Here is a 22,245-nt window from a genome sequence, read left to right on the forward strand (position 1 = left end):
TCTCACTTATGAATGAGAACATGTGGTGTTTGGTTTTCTGTTCCTGTGTTAGTTTGCTGAGAATTATGGTTTCCAACTTCATCTATGTCCCTGCAAAGGATATGAACTCATCCTTTTTATGGCTGCATAGTATTCCATGGTATATGTGTGCCACATTTTCTTTATCCAGTCTGTCAGTGATGGGCATTTGGGTTGGTTCCAAGTCTTTGCTATTGTGAACAGTACTGCAATAAACATACGTGTGTATATGTCTTTATAGTAGAATGATTTATAATCCTCTGGGTATATACCCAGTAATGGGATTGCAGGGTCAAATGGTATTTCTGGTTCTAGATCCCTGAGGAATCGCCACACTGTCTTCCACAATGGTTGAACTAATTTACACACCCACCAACAGTGTAAAAGCATTCCTATTTCTCCACATCCTCTCCAGCATCTGTTATTTCCTGACTTTTTAATGATCACCAGTCTAACTGACGTGAGATGGTATCTCATTGTGGTTTTGATTTGCATTTCTCTAATGACCAGTGATGTTGAGTATTTTTTCATATGTTTGTTGGCTGGATTAATGTCTTCTCTTGAGAAGTGTCTGTTCATATCCTTCACCCACTTTTTGATGGAATTGTTTGTTTTTTTTCAGCCCAGGTGATCTTTTTGTTCCCTTTGTGTGCATTAAGCATATACCGTTTATTTCTTCATTCACGTAGTAAACAGTTACTGAGAACTTATGCTTCATTGTGTTAGTAGGCTCCCTTAATTTGAAATAAATAATACATGTTCCTGCCCTCATGGTAAATTGGAGGCAACAGATTTACTAATCAGCTCTTAAATACTATATAACAGCTTCAGTAGGGGGATGGCACAGGATGCTATGGAGAGCCAAGTAGGAGGCATCTCAATCAGATTAGGAGAGGGAGGGAAGAGTTCTTGTGAAAGGTAAATCTGAAGCTGAATTTTGAAGGGTGAGTAAATAAAGTAACTCATGAAGTTATTCACTAAATGGGTGTTGGGTGAATGAATCAGAATTAGGTGAATCTAGGAGAAGGACATTTGCCGCAAGGATGCAAAGTAGAAGGGCATGAAATGTATGTGGTACATTCAGAGAATCTTGGAGTTGAGTATGGATTAAGTAAAAGGTACATTTTTAGGGGAAGGGTAGGAGCTGGAGTAGGTGTCATTCTGTCTTCACCCTTTGGATGAAATCTCATTTTACCCTGTTTTCCCCTCTCCCTGCAGTCTATCCTTCGCTGGAGTCTGATGATGATGACCCTGCTTTGAAATCTCGACCCAAGAAAAAGAAGAATTCAGATGATGCTCCATGGAGTCCTAAAGGTAATCTAGTATTCTGTCTCTTAAACTCTGTAGGGGTGGTCAGGGGAAAATAGACTTGAGGTAGGAGGGATATTTAATATCAGAAGACCTGAATCAGTCACTCATTTGTTTATTCAGCAAACATTTGAGTGTCTGCTGTGTGTGAGGCACTGTGTTAGGTTCTGGAGCTAAAATGACTAATAAGACACAGAGTTTATGTAATTAGTCCAATAAAATCAGAGGTAATGGAGCATGTTACATTTGATACTATATGGTTTGAGATAAAAGGAAGACCTTGAACAGATTTTAGCAAGCAGTCTGAGGCTTCTGAGAACGTTCTGATACCATCATCCCAGTGCTCTGGTAGTTTTGTTGTCAAGGAGGGAAATTCTGCTGAGTGTTGAGCTCTATAAGGTCCAAGATTATCACCTATACTGAGAGGCCATCTCTGAGGAGGGAAGAATGACCATTGAGTTGAACATGGAGTTTAGAGGATAATGGAAGAATTTTCTTCATCTCCTTGGCTGGATAGTATTCACACTGAGGATGCATCCTTCAGTTAGTTTTTGCTGCTTAACAGTCTATCCAAAACATAGTGACTTAAAATAACAGTTAATAATTTCTCATGATTCTGTGGGTTGGCTGAGCTGTTCTTCTAGTCCAGGCCAGCTTGCCTGGGGCTGCATGGTCTCAAAAGTTCTCCTTCAGGTGTCTCAGACCTATTTAGATGGCTAAGGCTTCTCTCTACATGGTCTTTAGTCTACCAAGCTCTTCCACAAGGTGGCAAAAAGGTTTCTAGCAGCAAGAGAGGACAAGCCCCAATGTGCAAGCACTTTTCAAGCCTTTGCTTATGTCATGTTTAATGTTGTCCCATTGGCTAAAACAAGTTACATGGCCAAGCCTTGATCCCACGGTTGGGAAATAGATTGCACCTTTTGAGAGGAGAACCGCAAAGTCACATCGCAAAGGATCATGCATACAAGGATACATGAGCACACCGAGGGCCATTACTGCAACAGTCTGCCATAGAGGTCATTGGGATTTCAGTACCTGTGGTTCCCCAGCAGATAAAGGGCTTGCTCTTCTCACCCTGCCTTATTTAGACTTTTTGGTGTTTCCCTGAGGTCGGTGGGGGGTGAGGTAGGGGTAGCAGGGCATTCATCAGAAGTGTTATGTTAGTGAGTTAATCAGTAAATGTGTCTTTTTAAAAAAAATTTGGGGCCGGACGTGGTGGCTCACACCTGTAATCCCAGCACTTTGGGAGACCGAGGTGGGCAGATCCCCTGAGGTCAGGAGTTCAAGACCAGCCTGACCAACATGGTGAAACATCGTCTCTACTAAAAATACAAAATCAGCCAGGAATGGTGGCGGGCGCCTATCATCTCAGCTACTTGGGAGGCTGAGGCAGAAAAATTGCTTGAACCCAGGAGGCCAAGGTTGCAGTGAGCTGAGATTGCGCCATTGCACTCCAGCCTGGGCAACAAGTGTGAAACTCCGTCTCAGGAAAAAAAAAAAAAAAAAATTTGGCTAGGCGCAGTGTGGCTCATGCCTTTAATCCCAACATTTTGGGAGGCTGAGGCGGGTGGATCACTTGAGGTTAGGAGTTTGAGACCAGCCTGGCCAACATGGTAAAACCCCATCTCTACTAAAAATACAAAAATTAGCTGCATGTGATGGCATGCACATTTAGTCCCAGCTACTTGAGAGGCTGAGACACGAGAATTGCTTGAACCTCAAGAAGTGGAGGTTGCAGTGAGCTGAGACCGTGCCACTGCACTCTAGCCTGGGCAACAGAGCAAAACTCCATCTCAAAAAAAAAGAAAAGAAAACTTAGGCCTATTTTTAAATTTTATTTTCTCCTATCCTTTCCAAGTTTATTTTTCCTGTCAAATTTTTCTGGTTAGCACAGTAGAAAATTTAGAAAATATTGAAAATAAAGGGAATTATAAAGAAGGATTCATAAACCTATGAATCTGCCACCCAGAAGCAACCAATGTTAACATTTTGACATGTTTCCTTATAGTCTTTTCTCTATACATTTTTTAATTTTTATGGTTTAAATCACACATGTATACAATCTTTTTAAATTTTTTATTTTATTTTATTTTATTTTGAAACGGAGTCTATCTCTGTCCCAGGCTGGAGTGCAGTGGTGGGATCTTGGCTTACTGCAATCTCCACCTCCCGGGTTCAAGCTATTCTCCTGTCTCAGCCTCCCAAGTAGCTGGATTACAGGCACGTGTCACCATGCCTGGTTAATTTTTGTATTTTTAGTAGAGACGGAGTTTCACCATGTTGGCCAGGCTGGTCTTGAACTCCTGACCTCGTGATCAACTTCTGTCATTCTTTTTTTTTTTTTTTTTTGAGACGGAGTCTCGCTCTGTCGCCCAGACTGGAGTGCAGTGGCCGGATCTCAGCTCACTGCAAGCTCCGCCTGCCGGGTTCACGCCATTCTCCTGCCTCAGCCTCCCGAGTAGCTGGGACTACAGGCGCCCGCCACCTCGCCCGGCTAGTTTTTTGTATTTTTAGTGGAGACGGGGTTTCACCGTATTAGCCAGGATGGTCTCGATCTCCTGACCTCGTGATCCACCCGTCTCGGCCTCCCAAAGTGCTGGGATTACAGGCTTGAGCCACCGCGCCCGGCCCCTTTTTTTTTTTTTTGAGACAAAAATCTCACTCTGTGGCCCAGGCTGGAGTGCAGTGGTGCGATCTTGGCTCACTGCAGCCTCTGTCTCCTGGGTTTAAGCGATTCTCATACCTCAGCCTCCAAAGTAGCTGGGACTATAGGCACGCATCACGGCACCCGGCTAATTTTTTTGTATTTTTAGTAGAGATGGGGTTTTGCCATGTTGGCTAGGCTGGTCTCGAACTCCTCACCTCAAGTGATCCACCTGCCTCGGCCTCCCAAAGTGCTGTGATTACAGGCCGTCAATCTCTCTTGATTACCTACTTTGTAAGATATAGTTGTTGGTAACCCTAGGGTCCTTTTGTAACCTTCTGTGAACCATTTTTTCCCTTGTGGGAAGTAAATCTAAAACTGAATTTTGAAGGGTGAGTTAGTACAGTAACTCATGAAGTTATTCCCTAAATGGATGTTGGGTGAATGAATCAGAATTAGATGAGTCTAGGAGAAGGACATTTGCCGCAAGGATGCAAAGTAGAAGGGCATGAAATGTATGTGGTACATTCAGAGACTCTTGGAGTTGAGTGTGGATTAAGTAAAAGGTACATTTGTAGGGGAGGGGTACACTCCCTTTTGTAACCTTCTGTGAACCATATTTTTTTGTTTATGCTGTCAGGGTTATTAACATATACATTGTTGTTACTACTCTACATTGACTGACTAGAAATTAACTGTAAAAATTGAAAACCAATAGAGATATCTGGCCTTTTAAGTTAATATTATATCATAAGCGTGTTCTTATGCCATTGTTTATAAACAAGATTTTTAATGGCTACAAGATATCAGTTCCATGGATATACCTAATATATATGTAATTTCTAACATTTAGGCTATTTTCAAGTTTTTACAATTAGTAAATTTAGGGTAAATATCTTTATATGTGAATGTTTATATCTCTGATCATTTACTTAGGATGGATCACCGTGAAACCTTAGAGGGGCCAAAGTGTGTGAGGTTATACAATGAAAAGTTTCCTTCCCAGCCCTGTTACATAGTCTTGTAGTTCCCCACCTGGAGTCAACTAGTGTTATCAGTTTTGTTTGTTTGTTTGTTTTTGAGAAGGAGTCTTGCTTTGTCACCCAGGCTGGAGTGCAGTGGCTCAATCTCCCCTCACTGCAAGCTCCGCCTCAAGCCTCCCAAGTAGCTGGGACTATAGGCGCCCACCACCACGCCCAGCTAATTTTTTGTATTTTTTAGTAGAGACCGGTTTCACCATGTTAGCCAGGATGGTCTCGATCTCCTGACCTCGTGATCCGCCCACCTCGGCCTCCCAAAGTGCTGGGATTACAGGCACGAGCCACCATGCCCGGCCATCAGTTTTTTAATTTATCTTCTCAGAAGACAGTTTACACATATACAAGCAAATGCATGTATATGTTTTCTTACCCCCACTTCTTTTACTCAGTTGGAAACATTTTATACACTGTTATGTGCTTTGCTTTTCTCTCTTAAGAATACATCTGGGCTGGGCACGGTGGCTCACGCCTGTAATCCCAACACTTTGGGAGGCCGGGGAGAGCAGATCACAAGGTCAGGAGATCCAGACCATCCTGGCCAACATGGTGAAACTCCGTCTCTACTAAAAATACAAAAATTAGGTGGGCGTGGTGGCACACGCCTGTAGTCCCAGTTACTCAGGAGGCTGAGGCAGGAGAATTGCTTGAACCTGGGAGGTGGAGGTTGCAGTGAGCCGAGATTGTGCCACTGCACTCCAGCCTGGGCGACAGAGCAAGACTTCATCTCAAAAAAAAAAAAAAAGATTATTGATACTTATTGCAAAAGTGTTTCCCAGAGAAGTTGTACCAATTTACACTTCCATCAGCCATGTGTGAGTGCTTATTTATGAAATGTATGCAGGCATTGAACATACCAGTGAGGAGTAGTATTTGATTATGAGTAATGTCTCAAGCATCCTTAGTGAGTGCTTATTCTCTCAGAGTCACAAGATGGCTACTTCACCTCCAGCATTGGGTTGGGGTCTGGGCTGCAGTCAGGAAGAAGAAAAGCAAAAGGAAAAAGGGACAGGCATGCTGAGCGCTGAGCATTCCCTCTCCCCAAGGAGTTTTAAGTTCCCTTTTTTTTACACATCTCTTTGGCTGAAATTGTGTCAGATGGCCAAGACTATGAGCCAGAGATGCCAGGGGATACAGTTTTTATCTAGGCATATTGCTGTCTCACAAAATGAGTGTTTTTGTTAGTAAGTAGGAAAGAGAGAATGATACTTGGTTGAGAATGAGTAGTCTCTGCCGTGAGTGGTTTTTTTTTTTTTTTTTGAAACGGAGTCTTGGTCTGTTGCCCAGGCTGGAGTGCAATGGTGTGATCTTGGCTCACTGCAACCTCTGCCTCCCAGGTTTAAGCAGTTCTCCTGCCTCAGCCTCGCAAGTAGCTAGGATTACAGGCACCCGCCACCACGTCCAGCTAATTTTTGTTTGTTTGTTTGTTTTTTGAGACAGAGTCTCGCTCTGTCACCAGACTGGAGTGCAATGGTGAGATCTCGGCCCACTGCAACCTCCACCTCCTGGGTTAAAGCAATTCTGTCTCAGCCTCCCGAGTAGCTGGGACTACAGGCACACACCACCACACCCAGCTAATTTTTTTTTTTTTTTGCATTTTTAGTAAAGATGGGGTTTCACCATGTTGGCCAAGATGGTCTGGATCTCTCCACCTCGTGATCCGCCCACCTTGGCCTCCCAAAGTGCTGGGATTACAGGCATGAGTCACCACGCCCAGCCAATTTTTTGTATTTTTAGTAGAGATGGGGTTTCGCCATGTTGGCCAGGTTGGTCTCGAACTCCTGACCTCAGGTGATCCACCTCGGCCTCCCAAAATGTTGGGATTACAGGTGTGAGCCACCACACCCGGCTTCTACCATGAGTTTTTGATCTTTGGTAATTTGTAAGCAAACAACAGTATCTCATTGATTTAATTTACATTTTTTTGATTAAGCATATCCTCTATGTTTTATTAGCATCAGAATTTCTTCCATTGTAAATTGTGTTTACATCCTTTGCCCACTTATCCATGTGGTTCTTCAAACTTTTCAGGTTGCCCACTTTATATAATAAGGGAATAGTCATCCTTTGTTTCATACACACACACACACATTTTATACTTATAAGGTGCTTATGGTACTTCTTCATTCTACATGAAAAATCTGAATATTTCAGTATCAAGTGTTGATCATTGCATATTCAGAGAGTAGATAATTAACACTCTTATAATTTTTAAGCATAATTTTTAAATATCTAATGTATTGATCTACAAAGAATTACTTAATATGTGGTACTGAGCAGAAGATACAAATTGATTTTCCCCCCAAATAGATAACTGTTGGTGATAGAATCACATTCCCACTAAGCTGAAAATGCTTTCTTTGCCATGTCTACTGAGTCATACATATCATGGGTTGTTTGAGGCATATCCATTTTGTACCATCAAAGTTCTGTTTGCTCTTGTGCTGGTATTTCACTTATTCACTACCTATTTATGACTTAGAAAAACTGCAGACTTTTTTATTTTGAGGCAGAGTCTTACTCTGTTGCCCAGGCTGGAGTGTAGTAGCCTGATCTCAGCTCACTACAGCCTCCACCTCCCAGATTCAAGCGATTCTCCTGCCTCAGCCTCCCAAGTAGCTGGGATTAAAAGCACCCGCCACCACGCCTGGCTAATTTTTGTGTTTTTAGTAGAGATGGGGTTTCACCATGTTGGCTAGGCTGGTCTCGAACTCCTGACCTCAAGTGATTAGCCTGCCTCAGCCTCCCAAAGTGCTGGGATTACAGGTGTGAACTACCACGCCCGGCCAAAAAACTGCAAACTTTTAAAAAGTGGCTTTTAGTTAACTAAAAAGATAGCTCTTTAAAATGAAGAACACCGAGTTTAACCCAATAGGATGAAACTGTAGAGCACAGCTGCATTAGTTGGTGTTCATGGACCTTTGAATCTCCTATTAATTTTATGTAATTTCTATTGAAATTTTATGTAAATACATGCATCTATGTATGTGTATTTCTTTAGTAATTTTTATCAGATTTTCAAAGTGAGTTTTTAAGTCAAAAAAGATGCATTCTACTAAGGCATTCTACTAAGGGGATTCCCATTAAGATCAGGAATAGGACTGATGTGCCCACTAACACTGCTATTATTTAGTGTTGTTCTAGAAGTTCATGCCAGTGTTTAGAAGTGAAGCAGAAATAAGAACTGTAACTATTAGAAATGAAGAGACCAAATCATGATGTAAGCCATTAGGGTGAGAATCCTGTTCACTTTTGGCCATCATTGTATCTGTAGCACCTTGCCTAGTGCCTGGCCTATAGGAGATGTTTAATAAATATTTGACAAGTGAAAGATAAGATATAATTTTATAATCGATATAGAAAATACAGATATGGGGCTGAGCATGGTGGTTAATGCCTGTAATCCTAGCACTTTGGAAGGGTGAGATGGGAGGATTGCTTGAGCCTAGGAGTTCAAGACCAGCCTGGGCCACATAGTAAGACCCTGTCTCTGCAAAAAATAGAAATAAAAATAGAGATATGATATAATTATGTAATCTCAGAAAATGAAAGAGAATCAACTAAAAACTGTTAATACTGATAAGAGAATTCAGTAAATTGGGTGATCATTTGATATATACCAGATATCCAAAAATCAAGAAGTACTATATTAGTAATAACCTTAATGTACTGAGAAAAGGAAATGCTATTGACAATAGCAACGAACATATAAAATATGCAAGAATAGGCCGGGCGCGGTGGCTCAAGCCTGTAATCCCAGCACTTTGGGAGGCCGAGACGGGCGGATCACGAGGTCAGGAGATCGAGACCATCCTGGCTAACACGGTGAAACCCCGTCTCTACTAAAAAAATACAAAAAACTAGCCGGGCGCGGTGGCGGGCGCCTGTAGTCCCAGCTACTCAGGAGGCTGAGGCAGGAGAATGGCGTGAACCCGGGAGGCGGAGCTTGCAGTGAGCTGAGATCCGGCCACTGCACTCCAGCCTGGGCGGCAGAGCGAGACTCCGTCTCAAAAAAAAAAAAAAAAAAAAAAAATATGCAAGAATAATTGTAAGAAAATCATGTGGAACCGACATGAAGAAATACAGATTTGCCATGTGCCTGGTTATAAAGACTTGAGTGTTGTAAAGAGTCATTTCCTTCCAAATTAAGGTATACATTTAACACTAGCCTAAATCAAAATCCTAATGGAATTTTGTGGGGAATTCATTCTAAAAGTAATTTAAAAAGTAAACAGGTCTAATTAGCTTAAAGAATATTGGGATAGAGAAAGTAAATGAAATTAGCTTATTACATATTTGAATATACTGTAGTGCTATAATAATCATAAGCACAAGAACAGTCAGTAAATATTTTCCTTTTAAAAATTTTTGTTATGAAAGTTTTCAAACATAGATAAAATTCAAGAGGTTATTACCATGAACACCTATGTATATATATCTGTCACCCAGATTTAATAATGAACATTTTGCTGTATTTGCTTTATTCTTTTTTTCAAGGCATTTTAAGCAAAATCTCACGTGTTACGACATCTCTAGTTTTTTGCTGATTTTCTTTTTTTTTTTTTTTGAGACAGAGTCGTGCTCTGTCACCCAGGCTGGAGTGCAGTGGCACAATCTCAGCTCACTGCAAGCTGCGTCTCCTGGGTTCATGACATTCTTCTGCTTTAGCTTCCTGAGTAGCTGGGACTACAGGCGCCTGCCACCATGCCTGGCTAATTTTTTGTATTTTTAGTAGAGATGGAGTTTCACCGTGTTAGCCAGGATGATGTCCATCTCCTGACCTCGTGATCCTCCCGCCTCGGCCTCCCAAAGTGCTGGGATTACAGGCGTGAGTCACTGCACCCAGCCTGTTATCACTTAATTTCAATACTACACAAAAGCTTACCTGCTATATAGCTCCATTACCCTTCTCCTTTATGCTATTACTGTCACAAATTACATCTTTGTACATTGTGTTCATGAACATAGTAATTGCTTTATGTAATTGTCTGTTAATCCAGATAGAAAAAGTTACAAAAATATGTTGATAATGTCTTTTAAATATACCTATGTAGTTACCAGTGCTCTTTATTTCTTCATGTAGACTCAATTGTCTAGTGTCCTTTCCTTTCTACCTGAAGGTTTCCCTTTAACATTCCTTTTTTTTTTTTTTTTTTCCTGAGACAGAGTCTCGCACTGTCGCCCGGGATGGAGTGCAATGGCATGATCTCGGCTACCATATAGCTGGGAATACAGGTGCCCGCCACCACACCTGGCTAAATTTTTGTATTAGTAGAGACGGGTTTCACTGTGTTGGCCAGGCTGATCTCGAACTCTTGACCTTGTGATACGCCCACCTCGGCCTCCCAAAGTGCTGGAATTACAGGCATGAGCCACCACGCCTGGCCCTTTAGCATTTCTTATAGGACAGGTCTACTAGTGTCAAACTATTTGTTTTTATTTATCTAGGAATATCTTGATTTCTTCATTTTTGAAGGATAGTTTTGCTGGATCTAGAATTCTTGATTGATAGTTTTTCTTTTAGCACTTATAATATGTCTTCCCACTGTCTTCTAACCTCCATGGTTTCTGATGATAAAGAAATCAGTTTATGTTGTGAGTCACTTCTGCCTTGCTGCTTTCAAAATTCTGTTGTTGTTGGCTGGGCACGGTGGCTCAAGCCTGTAATCCCAGCACTGTGGGAGGTCGAGGCAGGTGGATCACAAGGTCAGTCAGGAGATCGAGACCATCCTGGGTAACACGGTGAAACCCCATCTCTACTAAAAATAGAAAAAAATTACCTGGGCATGGTGGCGGCCGCCTGTAGTCCCAGCTACTTGGGAGGCTGAGGCAGGAGAATGGCGTTAACCTGGGAGGCGGAGCTTGCAATGAGCTGAGATTGCGCCACTGCACTCCAGCCTGGGTAATGGAGCAAGACTCCATCTTTTAAAAAAAAAAAAAAAAATTTCTGTTGCTGTCTTCGGTTTGAGTTATGATGTGTAGCTTTTTTAAATTTGTCCACCTTGGAGTTTGTTGAGCTCTTGAATGTATAGATTGTTTTTCATCAAATTTGGAAAGTTTTTAGTTGTTATGTCTTCGAATGGGTGTCCTTCAGATCCCTTTGGCTCTGTTCACTTTTCTTGATTCTCTTTTTGTGTGTGCTCATCAGACTGGATAATCTCAATTGACTTATCTTCAAAGTCAGTCATTCTTCCTTCTACCTGCTCAAATCTGCTATTGAAACCCTCTAGTGCAGTTTGCATTTCAGTTATTTTACTTTTCAACTCCAAAGTATCTATTTGGTTTCTTTTTATAATTTCTGTCTCTATTGGTATTCTCTGTTTGGTGAGACATCATTCTCATACTTTCCTGTAGTTCCTTAGACATGGTCTCCTCTAGCCTTTGAAAGCATTTAAAATAGCTGATTTAAAGTCCTTGTATAGTAACTCCAACTTTGTCTAGGAAGTCAGGGACAGTTTCCACTGATTGATTTTTTTACATTTTTTTTTTTTTTTTGGTGAATTGGCTATACTTTATTTCTTTGTATGTCTTGTAATTTTTTGTTAAACTGTACATTTTAAATGCTGTGGCAACTCTGAAAATCAGATTTTCTCCACTCTGCTCCTCAGAGAACACTCTTTTTGTTGTAGTTGTATTTTGTTTAGTGGCTTTTCTGAACTAATTCTGTAAAGTCTGTAAACTTGTGTGTGTGTGCCCACTGATGTCTCTACTCATTTAGCTTAGTAGATGTCTCATGATTGGGCACAGTTTTCTTGAAATGCCTGGAACCAGTGAGTCTCCCAGTGCTTGCTGAGGGGCTCTCTGTGTGCATGTTGGAGCATGCCTTCAGTCAGCCAGGCAGTTTACAACTCTGTGGTAGCCTTCACTTCTATTTGTGTACCACCTCAAAGTCAGAGGTGCATGCTTAGGGCCTTCTCAAGTCTTACAGCCCCAACACATGCATGTGGTCTTCTAATTTGCAGAAATGTATGAGAACTTGTCAGATTCTTTATGGACATCTCGTTCCTTAGCTTTTTTGAACCATTTGGGTTAATCTGTTGTTTGTCACAACTCTTATCCATCACCTTAAACAGCTATGACATTAAGCACATGCCTTTAAACATTTTTTAAAACACCCCCCAGGGAGGGAGAGGCTTTTAGTACTAGGCTTTGAAAGAAAGCTCTAGCTCCTTTCTGCTCACTACATTGCTGGGAACGTGGGCTGCTATTTTTCAAGGCGTTCACTAAGCTGGGGCAAGGTAGATGTGTCTAGGGCAAGTTAAAATGCACGAAGCTCATTGTTCTTACTGAGATTCAGCTGTTTTTCTTGAATCACGTGCTTTCCAGGTTTCTGCAAGCCTTTTGTTAATTTCGAGTTCTGAAAAAATTTATCCTGACAATTTTTGCTAGTTTTTTTGTTGTTTTTATTGGGGAGTGAATTCTTAGAGGTCCTTACTTTGCCATTTTTACTGATATCACCCATCATAACATCTCATCTTAAATACTTAAATATGCATTGAATGATATTTTCTTCCATAACCACAGTACCATTATATCTAAGCAAAGTAATATTTATTTCTTAATATTATCCAGTACCATGTACTTATTCAAATTTCCCCCAGTTGCACCAAAAATATGTTTTGTAATTGGCTTACTTAAACCAGAATCCGTTCAAGGATTACACACTGCATTTCGTTATTATAATTTCTTAGTCTTGTTCATTATTTAAAATTTGTTAGTATGACTATTTTATTTTATTTTTTGAGACAGAGTCTCACTCTGTCGCCCAGGTTGGAGTGCAGTGACGCAATCTCAGCTCACTGCAACCTCCGCCCTCTAGGTTCAAGTGATTTTCCTGCCTAAGCTTCCCGAGTAGCTGGGATTACAGGCACGTGCTACCACACCTGGCTAATTTTTTTTTTTATTTTTAGTAGAGACAGGGTTTCACCATGTTGACCAGCCTGGTCTCAAACTCCTGACCTCGGGTGATCTGCTCACCTCAGCGTCCCAAAGTGTATTGACAGTTTTATTTTATTTTATCGTATTGTATTATATTGTATTGTATTTTTTTATTTTTTGAGACGTCGTTTCGCTCTTGTCCAGGTTGGAGTGCAGTGGCACGATCTCAGCTCACCACAACCTCCACCTCCTGGGTTCAAGCGATTCTCCTCCCTCAGCCTCCCAAGTAGCTGGGATAACAGGCACCCACCACCAGGCCCGGCTAATTTTTTGTATTTTTAGTATAGACGGGGTTTCTCCATGTTGGTCAGACTGGTCTCGAACTCCTGACCTCAGGTGATCCGCCCACCTCAGCCTCTCAAAGTGCTGGGATTACAGGCGTGAGCCATAAAAGTAGAAGCAATAGCACGTGAATACCCATAGTCTGAATACCCAGATTCTATAGTTGTAACATTTTGCTGTAGTTGCTTGATTCATCTTTCTATATCTATCTGGCTATCTACAGTTTTTGCTGAGCCACTTCAAAGTAATGTACAGTCATCATAACATATTTTACCCTTTAATAATTTAGTATCTCCTAAGAATAAGGACATCTGGCCAGGTGCGGTGGTTCACGCCTGTCATCCCAGCACTTTGGCACACCGAGGTGGGCGGATCATTTGAGGTCAGGAGTTCAAGACTAGCCTGGCCAACGTGGTGAAACCCTATCTCTACTAAAAATACAAAAAATCAGCCGGGCCTGGTGGTGGGTGCCTATTATCCCAGCTACTTGGGAGGCTGAGGCAGAAGAATCACTCGAACCCAGGAGGTGGAGGTTGCAGTGAGTAGAGATCACGCCACTGCGTGACAGTGCGAGACTCCATCTCAAAAAAATTAAGGACATCCACCATTCCCCAGTGTAACCACACTACTTTTTTTTATACTTACCAAAGTTAGTAATAATTCCCTAAGATCTTCAGATACCCAATTCATAACCAAATTTCCCCAACTGTTTACACAAAATATCTTTTATAGGTTTTTTCCCCTCCCAAAACCCAGGTCTAATCAAGGAGGTTCCTTTATCCCCAGCTTAAAACAACCAGCATTTTCTTATGTTCATGTATTCTGTGGGTCGGGAATTTGGAAATGGCACAATGGCGACAACTTGTCTCTACTGCACGAAGTCTGGGGTCTCAGCTGGAAAAACTGAAGGCTGGGGGTGACTTGTTGGCCAAGAGTTTGAGTTATCTGAAGTCTCTTTCACTTACATGTTTGATGCCTGGTCTGGGAGGACACACAAGACTGAAAGTGCCAACATGTGGCCTCTCCATGTGACTAGCTTCCTCACTGCCCAGCAGCCTCAAGGCAATCAAACTTTTTACATGGCGGTTCAGATTGCTAGAAGCATGAGTGTTCCAACAAGCAGTGTGGAAACTGAAATTACCTTTACTGACCTAGCCTCAAAAGTCATATAGTGTCATTTATACCATATTCTATAGGTTACAAATAAGCCTGCTTAGATTCAAGAGTGGGGCATAGACCCACCTATCCGTAGGAAAGGTGTCATAGGATTTGGGGTCATGTTTTAAAACCACCACACATACAAAACTATAGAGAACAATGTAAAAGATATCCAAGTATCCATGACTGAAAATTATGCATCAACATTTGGTAAATTTGCTTCAGATCATGTTTTAAACAAATGTTACCTTTAAAGAAAGAATTTCAGCCTTCCAAATTTCTTGTTCTAGAATCTGCATACTGCTTATCCAGAAATTCTCCTTTATAATAGCAATAGCTAACCAAGGAGTTTAAATCTAGGTCAGCAACACCACTACATCTTTTTTCTGTGACATTAGATTTTTTTCTTTAAAAATACAGTAAGACTGGGCATGGTGGCTCATGCCTGTAATCCCAGCACTTTGGGAGGCTGAGGTGGGTGGATCACTTGAGGTTAGGAGTTCAAGACCAGCCTGGCCAACATGGTGAAACCCCATTTCTACTAAAAGTACAAAAATTAGCCGGGCATGGTGGTGCATGCCTGTAATCCCAGCTACTCAGGAGGCTGAGGCAGGAGAGTCGCTTGAACCTGGGAGGTGGAGGTTGCAGTGAGCTGAGATCACCCCACTGCACTCTAGTCTTTGGTGACAAAGCAAGACTCCGTCTCAAAAAATAAATAAGAAGAGTTGATTGAGCTCCTATATATCCACCAGTGAGAATGAACAGTTATTGATATATTGCCATATTGGCTTCATTTATCACTATCTTGTTTTTAAATTTTTTTCTTTGCTTGAAAGCAAACCCCAGTTATGCCATTTCCCCCAAATACTTCAGTATGTATTTCTAAAAAATGGACATTTTCTCACAAAACCTTACAACCTGTTATTATACGTAACAAAACTAACAATAATTTGATAATTCTTTGTTATCCGATTCTAAGTCCATAATCAAATTTCCTAAATTGTCAAACCATGAAAAGGTGTTTTTAATATTAGATTTGTTTAAATCAGGGTCTAAACAGGGTCCATGTGGCATTTGAATGTCATGCCTTTTAACCCTCTCAATCTAGAGAACTCTCCCCTTTTTTGTTCTGTGCTATTGATCTGTTGTTGACACTGGTGTAATTGTCCTGTCCTACCTTCTAGATTTGTCTGCTTACTTGTGACATTGTCTTTTTAAAGAGACTAAGCCAGTTTATCTTGTAGAATGTCTGCTTGTTTTCTTCTGGTGTCATTTAACTTGTTTTTCTATACCTGTTTCCTAAACACTGAAAGTAATATGAATGGCTTGCTATATTTTAGCTCTTCAACAAAACAACTACTCAGGTGATGTGAATTTCCTATTGCTTCTCATCAAGAGGTGCGTGAAGTTGTGTTGTGCTTTCTCACTATTAGTGACAGTAAAGTTCATACTTAAAGTGGTAATCTCTTGGTCTCATTATAAGTTTTTTCTTCTTGAGGTGAGCAGGTAATCTGTGAGGTAGTATTTTGGTGCTGTGTGAATATCCAATTCCCTAGAATCAGTTGTTTCATTAGGACTTGCCAGCTTGTGATTTTCTAATTCTGTCATTCCTTCTACATTTAGTAGCTGGCTTTCTTCTGTAAAGAAGAGCTATCTCTCATCATTTGGGGCTGTTTGGTTATCCTGAAACATACTTCCTTTTGAAATGGTGGGATGAGTATTTTTTGATTTCAGGTTGGTAAGGCATTATAAAAGAGTCATGCAAGAGGGTGATCCTCTTCAGGAACTCATAGCCTGGTTGGTAGACAGAATAACACATCAGCATTAGAGAATGAGACAAGGTGGTATGTGCTATGTATCAAGTAATTTGTACAGATCATAAGTTCAGAGGAAAAAGATCAATGGAATCAAAGAGGTTTTGTGTAGGAGATTGATTTCAGCTTACCTTAAAGAATGGGTAGGTTTTGAATAGGCAGACAAAAAGGAATATAGTACTCTAGGTAGTGTGGATGGTGAGGATGAAAGCATAGGGAGAGAGGATGAGCTGTACATACTCTGGAGATATAATAAGGAAGCCATCCGTCTGGAGAAGCTGAGAATATGGATGTGGAAATAAGATTGGAGAGGTAAGTGGGCCAGAAGCAGAATATGGGACAAACTTAAATGCCAGTTCAGGGAGATTAACTTTTTATTTTTATTATTGATTTATTTTATTATTATTATTATTTAAGACAGAGTTTCACTCTGTCGCCGAGGCTGGAGTGCAGTGACGCAGTCTCTGCTCACTGCAATCTCTGCCTTCCAGGCTCAAGCAATTCTCATGCCTCAGCCTCCTGAGTAGCTGGGACTACAGGTGTACACCACCATGCCCGGATAATTTTTGTATTTTTAGTAGAGATGAAGTTTTGCCATGTTGGCCAGGCTGGTCTCGAACTCCTGGCCACAAGTGATCCACCTGCCTCAGCCTCCCAAAATGCTGGGATTACAGGTGTGAGCCACTGCACCTGGCCTGGCTTATTGTTTTATTTTTAGAGACAGAGTCTCACTCTGTTGCCCAGGCTAGAGTGCAGTGGTACAATCGTAGCTCACTGTAACCTCAAACTCCTGGGTTCAAGCAGTCCTCCCACTTCAGCCTCCCAAGTAGCTGGGACTACAGGTGCATGCCACCACACCTGGCTAACTTTTTAAATTTTTGTAGTGACAGGGTCCCACCTCAGCCTCCCAGAGCATTGGGATTACAGGCATTAACCATCATGCCCAGGCAAAGGAGGTTCACTTTTTTCCCCCGCTCTGGGAGGTTCACTTTTACCGTTTAATCAGTGTGTGCTTTGAGCATTTGTGAATTAGTTTCTTATGTGATGGCAAGCAAAATCTGGCTTCATAAAAAGCTAGAAGCAGGAAGACCAATGAGACCACCTTTGGAGAGCTTGTAGGTAGGGAATATGGCTAGCATTCAGATAAATGTCTTAGTGACACCTTCTCATCCTGTTTCCCCTGCAGCCCGTGTGACCCCAACTCTGCCGAAGCAAGACCGCCCTGTGCGTGAGGGGACCCGGGTAGCCTCTATTGAGACAGGTTTGGCTGCAGCAGCTGCAAAGCTGGCCCAGCAGGTAGGTGCTGACACCCCAGGTCACCCTGCAACTAATAGCAGTTTGGTCTCCTTCCTTTTACCTCGTTGCACTTCTGAGAGCAAGATGGGTCACCAGCAGCTGTACTGGAGCCACCCGCGAAAATTCGGCCAGGGTTCTTGCTCTTGTCGCATGTGTTCAAACCGGCACGGTCTGATCCGGAAATATGGCCTCAATATGTGCCGCCAGTGTTTCCGTCAGTACGCGAAGGATATCGGTTTCATTAAGTTGGACTAAATGATCTTCCTTCAAAGGATTATCCAAAGCATCTACTCAATGAAAAACCATGATAGTTCTTTGTACATAAAATAAACATTGAAAAAACCAAAAAAAAAAAAAAGAAAAAAAAAATAGCAGTTTGACTTAGAGCCTCAACACTTAGACCTGCAGACTGATAGGATCCTACCTTTGTCTCAGTGGGGATTGAGTAACCTTTGATCTTTATCCTTGGCAGTATCCCAGCCCCCTCTTAAATCCCTCTTATCCCAACTCAATGATAAGCTACTTCCACAGGTTACACAGTTGACATGATTTAGGATGAAAGAAAATATTAGGCCAGAGAAAAACCCTTGCGGATATCACTTACCTTTTTTGTGTGTGAAAACCTCTCAGATGAGAAGGACCAGATCCATCCTTTGCTCTCATATGAAGCCCTGAGGGGGTGACTCAGCTGAGTACACTCAAGTTCTCAGCCACCCACCAGTATTGTAATTTGGTTGATTAGAAATTTTTCTTGTCCTCTTTATGAAATAATATTATGTTAATCTTCACCCACTAATATTTTTTTTGTCCTAAAGAGTGATCTTCACTAGAATCAAGTTCACCTCCTAGCATTAACAGCTAAAAGTTCTTTAATGTGTGTAATGTGCTTAGGAGCCTTTGGAGGTGAATTTTCTGGTTCTCTCGCTATCAGTATCCCGTTAGCTTCTAATCCCATATCCTATAGCTTAGAGCGCTATTAAGCATCTGCTTTGTTAGTTGCTTCCATATACAATGTGTGATGTAATCTGCCCAATAGCCCTGTTCAACAGGTGATATTTTCATCATTTTATAGATGAAGAAAATGAGGTTCTCATTAAGTGACTCAGGATAATACAGCCAGTAAATGGAGGAGACAATTCAAACTCATATCCTCTAACTTCAAAGTTCATACTACTTTCTATTTAAATACATGCTCACGTAGTGTAGTCATTACATCGTATTTAAATAATATTTAAATCTTTGGCAGTCTTCTTTGACCAGAACTTCTCTCTCTTATGTATATCCCAATACAGTGTAAGCTGTAATTTGAAAAAGGGGGTTCTACTGTTTTATATAAATGTAAATTAAGTAAAGGTGTGAAAATTACTCTTAGTGCCTTTTAAGGAGCTGAATTCTGTTTGGGATGATCAGAGATTACCTCAAAGAAGAGGTTTTGAAATTGGGGAAGGGCTTTGCAAGCTAAGTTTCTGGTATGGGCCAGGGAGGCATTCTAGAAGAAGGGAATTCCTTGGTATAGCACACAAAGCCCTCCTAAAACCCTCTTGATTTGGTCTCTAGTCATCTCCCTGACCTCCTTCCAGCCCCTCATGCACACCCTTTATACAGCCATACTGCACTGTAATACTCATAGTCCCCTCCGTGAGTATATCAGATTGTCTCATGGTTTTGTGCCTTTACAAAAGATGTTCCTTTTACCCATTGAGAATCATACCCTCTCAGATGCCTTACCTAACAGCCCTTCATACTACCTACCACCACTTTATTTCAGAGGCCTTTTTCTATATGCTTCTACAGCATTCTCTCGTGGTACTTACAATCATAAATGTATGTTTTGTTGTTTCTTACTAAACCATGAATACTTCAAGAGTGGAAGTATATTTAATTTAACTTGGTATCCCCACTATGGTCAGAAAATGTGTTTAGTCAGTATTGGAGTGAGTGAGTGAATGAATGAATGAATGAATGAATGAAACAGATCTTTCTCTATTGGAGACTTCATGTTGGGGAGTTAGTGAAAATAAGTAATGGATATAAGAATGGATTCTAGAGTCAGCCTGCTTGGATTTAAATTACATAAGAGTTCTACCACTTGGGCAAGTTGATTTCTCTTTACCTCGTTTCCTCATAGACTTCATTTTAGGATTAAATGAGGTAATGTATGTACAAGCTCTTTTAGAATGGCAGTTGGTATGGAGTAAGTACTATAGGCCTGTTAGCTTTTCATCATTATTATGAGTTGGCTACGTGTAAACAGCCAGACTGTGGAAGATCATGAATGTCAGGCCAGGGAGTTTGAACTTGGGTGGGAATCTGCTAACAGCCTTTTGAGCAAGGGGATTGGCAAGGTGAAAGTGGTTCTGTCATAAGATGGTCTAGTTGTCTGTGGGGGTATCTGGATAAATTATATATGAAAGAGATTGGCAGCAAAGGTAGCAAAATTTAGGCTAGTGATCTAGATATGAAGAGGTAATTCTGAGTTTAAGTGAGAGAAAAAGGGACAGAAATACAGTTCCTGGTACGGGTAGAATAGCATTGTGGCTGAGGGAAGAGATTCTGAAGCCAAATGGCTTGGATGTGAATCCCAGTTTGGCCACTTACTGGTCCTGTAACCTTAGGGAAATGACTTAGCCTCTCTGTGCCAGTTTCTTCATCCTTCAAATAGGGTTATAATTCTTACTTCTTGGGTTTTTACGAGTATTAAATGAGTAATTATAGAAGAATGGTTGGCATGTATTACTAATATTATTATTCTTGTACCCAAGAAATGCCTGTGGTAGCCACAGCCTGTCAGATCTTCGAAGGCAGGAGTAGGCTCGTGTTGCCAAGAGAAGGCAAAAAAATGTAATCACTGAGTTGGTTTGTGTGGCTGTGTAGCATTTCAGAAGGTGAAGTTATTTACATGCTCTCAGCACCACCTTTCCAGGTTCTCAGGGCTCCAGATGCCCACTATACAAATGTCCACTATGCAGTGGATGGTAGATCCGTAGGGCACTGGATGGTTGAGATACAAGGTATTGGGAGAAGTGACACAACTCATTTGTCATTCCCATCCCCAAAGTGAGGTTTTTAGACCCAGTGACCTGGAGGATTGTCAAGCCCTCTGTTAAAAGAAAAAGACCAGCAAGGGGAAGAGAAGCCATTATAAGAGATGAAGATAGAATAATAAGTAACTACTTGTTGAATATCTACTATGTGCTGTGTATTTTTATGTCATCATTTAATCTTTTCAAAAACCCTAAAAAGCAGATATTTACCTGTTTTATAGATGAGGCAGTGGAGATTCAGAAAGGTTAGTCAGTGACCATAGTCATCCAATTTAGGGAACACAAGCCTGGATTTGAACCAGATTTATCTCACTCCAAAGCTAATAATCTTTCTAATCTTTCTATGCTCAGATTTTCCATTTTGAGAAGTTTGCAAGGTGTCTCTTCAGATAGACCTGGTTTTAAATACTGGTCCCAACTACTTTTCAGCTGTGAGGCTTTGGGCTCAAGTTACTTAATACCCCTGCACCTCCATTTTCTCACATGTAAAATTAGGATTTTTTCTTCTTAGGGCTGTTATGAGAATTAAATGAGATAAAGTATATAAAGTGTCTCAGCTGCTAATGTAAATTTAGTTATTATGATTAGATGTGTCCAAGGTCTACCTCATTAGTGGCAACACTAGGACCAAAATCCTAGTCTCCAAATTCATTTACAGCTCTCTTGGCACTGTACTAAAATGTGACAGCAGTGACTTAAGGATGGATAGTAACAAAGAGATGATCTCAGGTATTGGAAGGCCTGTTACGTGCTGTGTGTACATCCAGGCTAGACTTGGTACAGGTAAGGGAGAGGGTGGCAGGTTGCACAACCATATTGGCCATTGTCTAATTAGTTCCTTTCCTGGGAACTTTTCTTCTTTTTTTCACTCCTGAATCTCTCCTCCTACTTGGCTTGTGTTTCAGGAGCTACAGAAGGCCCAAAAGAAGAAATATATCAAGAAGAAGCCTTTGCTGAAGGAGGTAGAACAGCCTCGCCCTCAAGACTCCAATCTCAGTCTGACAGTACCAGCCCCCACTGTGGCTGCCACACCACAGCTTGTCACCTCCTCCTCACCCCTGCCTCCTCCTGAGCCTAAACAAGAGGCCCTGTCAGGAAGTCTCGCTGACCATGAGTACACGGCTCGTCCCAATGCCTTTGGCATGGCCCAGGCAAACCGCAGCACCACACCTATGGCCCCCGGTGTCTTCTTGACGCAGCGGCGCCCTTCAGTTGGCTCCCAGAGCAATCAGGCAGGACAAGGTACAACGGCCATGTGGTTGTAGAACCAAAGGATCTTAAAGCCACCTGCCCTAAATCCTAAGTGCTCTAGTAGATGACAATACCAGGGAGGGACACTGAAGGCCAACCTAAGGTGCTTGGATTTGATCTTATGGGCCATGGAGAGATGTTGACTGATTTGAAGTACAGACAAGATCAGGTTTTAGTTTTGAAAGATCCTTCTGGTGGCCAGAAGGAGGTAGAGGGTGGGCTAGAGATGGGAACTCTAGGGAGGAGGCACATATACAAGTTCAGGCAAGCAGGAAGAGTACCTGGGGCTCTGCCAGAGGGAGTAGAGAGGGAGGAGATGAACTGATCAAATACAGAGGCAGTCAAATAGGACATGGGAGGGGATTTAATGTGGGGAGACAGAGACAACAAAGAGTCAGGGGACTCAGGCCTTCCTTTCCCTCACTTTGGTCCTCAAAGCCCAGTCCCTAGAGTAT

General features: G+C 41.6%; 1 protein-coding gene and 1 pseudogene across 5 annotated transcripts in view; both read left to right on the plus strand.

Annotated features, from left to right (window-relative positions):
• PHF8 (PHD finger protein 8) overlaps positions 1–22,245 on the plus strand; it is a 105,512-nt gene that overhangs the window by 80,231 nt on the left and 3,036 nt on the right. For 3 of the 4 annotated variants that reach the window (XM_025372238.1, XM_025372239.1, XM_025372240.1), the window contains 3 exons: positions 1,237–1,332; positions 17,386–17,495; positions 21,445–21,781. In XM_025372238.1, coding sequence (XP_025228023.1) covers positions 1,237–1,332; positions 17,386–17,495; positions 21,445–21,781 — 543 coding nt within the window. Of the gene's footprint in view, positions 1–1,236; positions 1,333–17,385; positions 17,496–18,567; positions 19,360–21,444; positions 21,782–22,245 lie in introns of those variants that run through there. The other variant, XM_025372241.1, reaches the window with a different exon arrangement.
• LOC112615508 lies at positions 17,549–17,864 on the plus strand (annotated as a pseudogene). The gene has a single exon (XR_003117389.1). The product of XR_003117389.1 is annotated as a 40S ribosomal protein S29 pseudogene (transcript).

This window comes from Theropithecus gelada, chromosome X (assembly GCF_003255815.1).
Source record: "Theropithecus gelada isolate Dixy chromosome X, Tgel_1.0, whole genome shotgun sequence".
In the NCBI taxonomy this organism is placed as follows: domain Eukaryota; kingdom Metazoa; phylum Chordata; class Mammalia; order Primates; family Cercopithecidae; genus Theropithecus; species Theropithecus gelada.